This window comes from Otolemur garnettii, unplaced genomic scaffold (genome assembly GCF_000181295.1).
Source record: "Otolemur garnettii isolate 467f Iridium unplaced genomic scaffold, OtoGar3 scaffold00145, whole genome shotgun sequence".
In the NCBI taxonomy this organism is placed as follows: domain Eukaryota; kingdom Metazoa; phylum Chordata; class Mammalia; order Primates; family Galagidae; genus Otolemur; species Otolemur garnettii.
The window spans coordinates 2,129,182-2,131,996 of record NW_003852540.1 but is presented as its reverse complement, the minus strand read 5'-3'; the positions used below and the strand labels follow the sequence as shown (position 1 = coordinate 2,131,996).

Genomic DNA, 2,815 nt, shown 5'->3' with positions numbered 1-2,815 from the left:
AATAATAATAATAATAAATAAATAAATACAGTATTATAAATTTAAAATAAAGCCTCTCTACCTAAAAAATGATGATGACTATCTTTGCTCATGGGAGGGGTTTCCTTTTTCTATTGACTATTTGGAACTGATACTCTGGGTATTGTTAAAATTGGAGGTAAAGTTTTATATGATTTAGTTAATACAGAACATATTTTGTAAAAGTACTGGACGGTCATGAGTGTCCTGTGATTACCTGGAAACACACTTTGTAATCTGAAGCTTTTCTGTGCCTGCATGAACTACTTTTAGCTTTTTTTTTTTTTTTTGGAGACTCAATTCATCCTAGCTGACTGTAATTATTATTTTTTAATGCTAATGTTGTCATTTCTTTCTTCCTGCTGATTTTTCTATACTCTTTAAATGAAGATTCACAAAATACCCTGAGGGCCAGGGCTTAGAGTGGGAAGAAATATCATAGGATAATGAAAAATAAAAATTTGTTTTTTGAGACAGAACCTCATTCTGTCGCCCCAGGCTAGAGAGCCATGGCATAAGCCTAGTTCACAGCAACCTCAAACTCCTGGGTTCAAGTGATCCTCCTGTTTCAGCCTTCCGAGTAGCTGGGACTATAGGCACCCTCCACAATGTCTTGAACTCCAGGCCTCAAATGATCCTCCGACCTTGGCCTCCCGGAGTGCTGAGATTACAGCTATTAGCCACCACACCTGGGCCTCTGGATCAGGAAATTTGACTATTTCCTCCTCTGATTTTCCTTATTCATGAGAAGAGTTTCTTGTGACACTACTCCCTGTCTTAGCTGCACTGATGGGACCTGGAGGAGAGGTTGCAGTACAGATTTGGTGGGACCAGACATTGAGCCTGAAGGCCCTGGGCAGGGCCTGCGTAAGCAAGTGCGCCAAAGGGTATCCTCTCTGCACAGCACAAGGCAGGACGGCCCCAGTCCAGCCCCCACAAGGGACCCCCACCTCTCTGTCATCAGAGACCCTTGCAAGGTGAGGCCCCAGCTTGCAAGGTGAGGCCCCAGCATGCAGTACATTCATGTGCTTCATTAAATATGTAGCAAGAGCTTTTTATGAACATAAAGAAACAAGCCCAGGGAGGGTGGTTGGAGAGCTCTGTTACCTACCAGTGAAGCCCAAATTAACACCCTCTCAAGGAGGACCAAGTTTCCCCATTCCCGCAGTGAGAGGCCCAACTGCTGTCTGAAGACCCTCCCTCCACTCTAGCATTCTTTGAAGCTAGTAGAGCAGGCGCTTTTTGTGGATGGCCCCCAGGAGGGTGGAATGGTAGCTGTGGGCAGAGTCACCTGGAAGATGGCAGAGGGCTCAGTGTACTTGTCCAAGATGGGGCGGGGATGGTCCCTCCTTCCCGTGGGGGTCTGGAGTTGGTAGCTGATCTTGATGCTGATGTTAGAGAAGCAGTCCTCCTCACAGAGCTACATGGTCACCACAGTTGGATATGGGAGACAAGATGACAAGGAGGCTATTTTAAACTCTGATGTAGCCATATAAGAATTAAATAATGAAAGTGAAGAGTCAGAAGTTCTAAACATCTTCCAGGTAAGCCAGACAGAAGGCAAACTTCCTTCAAGTGAGCTGCCAAGAGCTTTGGGAAATTCTCCCTTGATTTGCTATGGCGTTAGGTCCCATAGCTCCTATGGTTCTAACCCAAATCCCAAAGGGGTTCTGGCCATCAGGGGTTAAGAACTGGCCCAGACTTTATCAGAAGAGGAAGAGTCATGGTCACATCTTTCCTTGAGAAATATCTTCCCCAAAGCAGCATGGAAGACATACTAGACAGGTGAAGACTGGAATAAGGAGATGGCTGAGGATGCCATTTGCCATTCTTTTTGTTTAAATGAGCCTGTCTGCCACAACAAGAGAGTAAGTGAGCGTGACTCTCTGGTGGACAATGACATGCTGTTACGCTTTTATTTAAGGAAGGCCATAGACTTGCCAGAAACTCTTAATCCAATTAACAATCACCTTGGGAGCAGATACATAGACAGAAGCATGATTCTCAAGTTTATTTATTGGAACAGATGATACTTTTAGGTCCAAAGTTCTAGGTCCCATTAGGCTCTGAGTCCTGACAAATACATTTGTTTTTCCATGTCTCTGGGCACCTTGGCCAGGAGTAAACCTTTCTAGATCACTTTTATCTTTCTATTTCTACCTTTTAGTTGTTTAATTTTTCTAATGTCAACTTATATGAGGGCCCTCAGCCCCAGTGTTATTCTCAGGTGAGGGTGGATAACATAGAGGAGGGACACTTGTTATTCCTAATTTATTAAGAAAAATGTCAGCAATTAGTGCATCTCCAGCTCCTTTACGTGGTTCTTGATTGACTATGATTATGTTAATCACCTCATTTGTACCTATGGGTAAGCATCTTCCATTGCACACACTTCACATCTTTTCTCAATGACACAGACCCCTCTGGACTCCCATCTAAACCCTCCACTCACCTCTCCCTCTGTGCGCACGAGCAGGAGGTGCTCACAGAGATGGGACCCACTGCTCCACTCCCGGAGGGAGCTCAGGCAGGCTTTCATGTCTGAACACTGCAGCCTTTTCCTCTTCTTCTCCACATCTACGTCCAACGTGAAGTTGAGAGATGTCTCTCTGAGGCCTGGGAATGGAGACCAGGCCTTCCTGATGAGGCAGGGATGGGCAAGCCCCAGTCAGAAGCCCCTGTGCCCCCCAGCCTTCTCGAGGCTTCTGGTGAGCCCCTCCTGAACACTGTCCCCATGCAAGCACTTCCCAGGCACTGGACTTCTGCATTTCTTCTTCATTTCTTTTTTTTTTTTTTT

General features: G+C 45.3%; 1 protein-coding gene across 1 annotated transcript in view; it reads right to left on the bottom strand.

Annotated features, from left to right (window-relative positions):
• ITGAE (integrin subunit alpha E) overlaps positions 1–2,815 on the bottom strand; it is a 73,867-nt gene that overhangs the window by 25,417 nt on the left and 45,635 nt on the right. Inside the window, exons 18-19 of the mRNA XM_023518703.1 lie at positions 2,471–2,634; positions 1,310–1,438 (exon numbers count right to left, since the gene is read on the bottom strand). Coding sequence (XP_023374471.1) covers positions 1,310–1,438; positions 2,471–2,634 — 293 coding nt within the window. The remainder of the gene's footprint in view (positions 1–1,309; positions 1,439–2,470; positions 2,635–2,815) is intronic.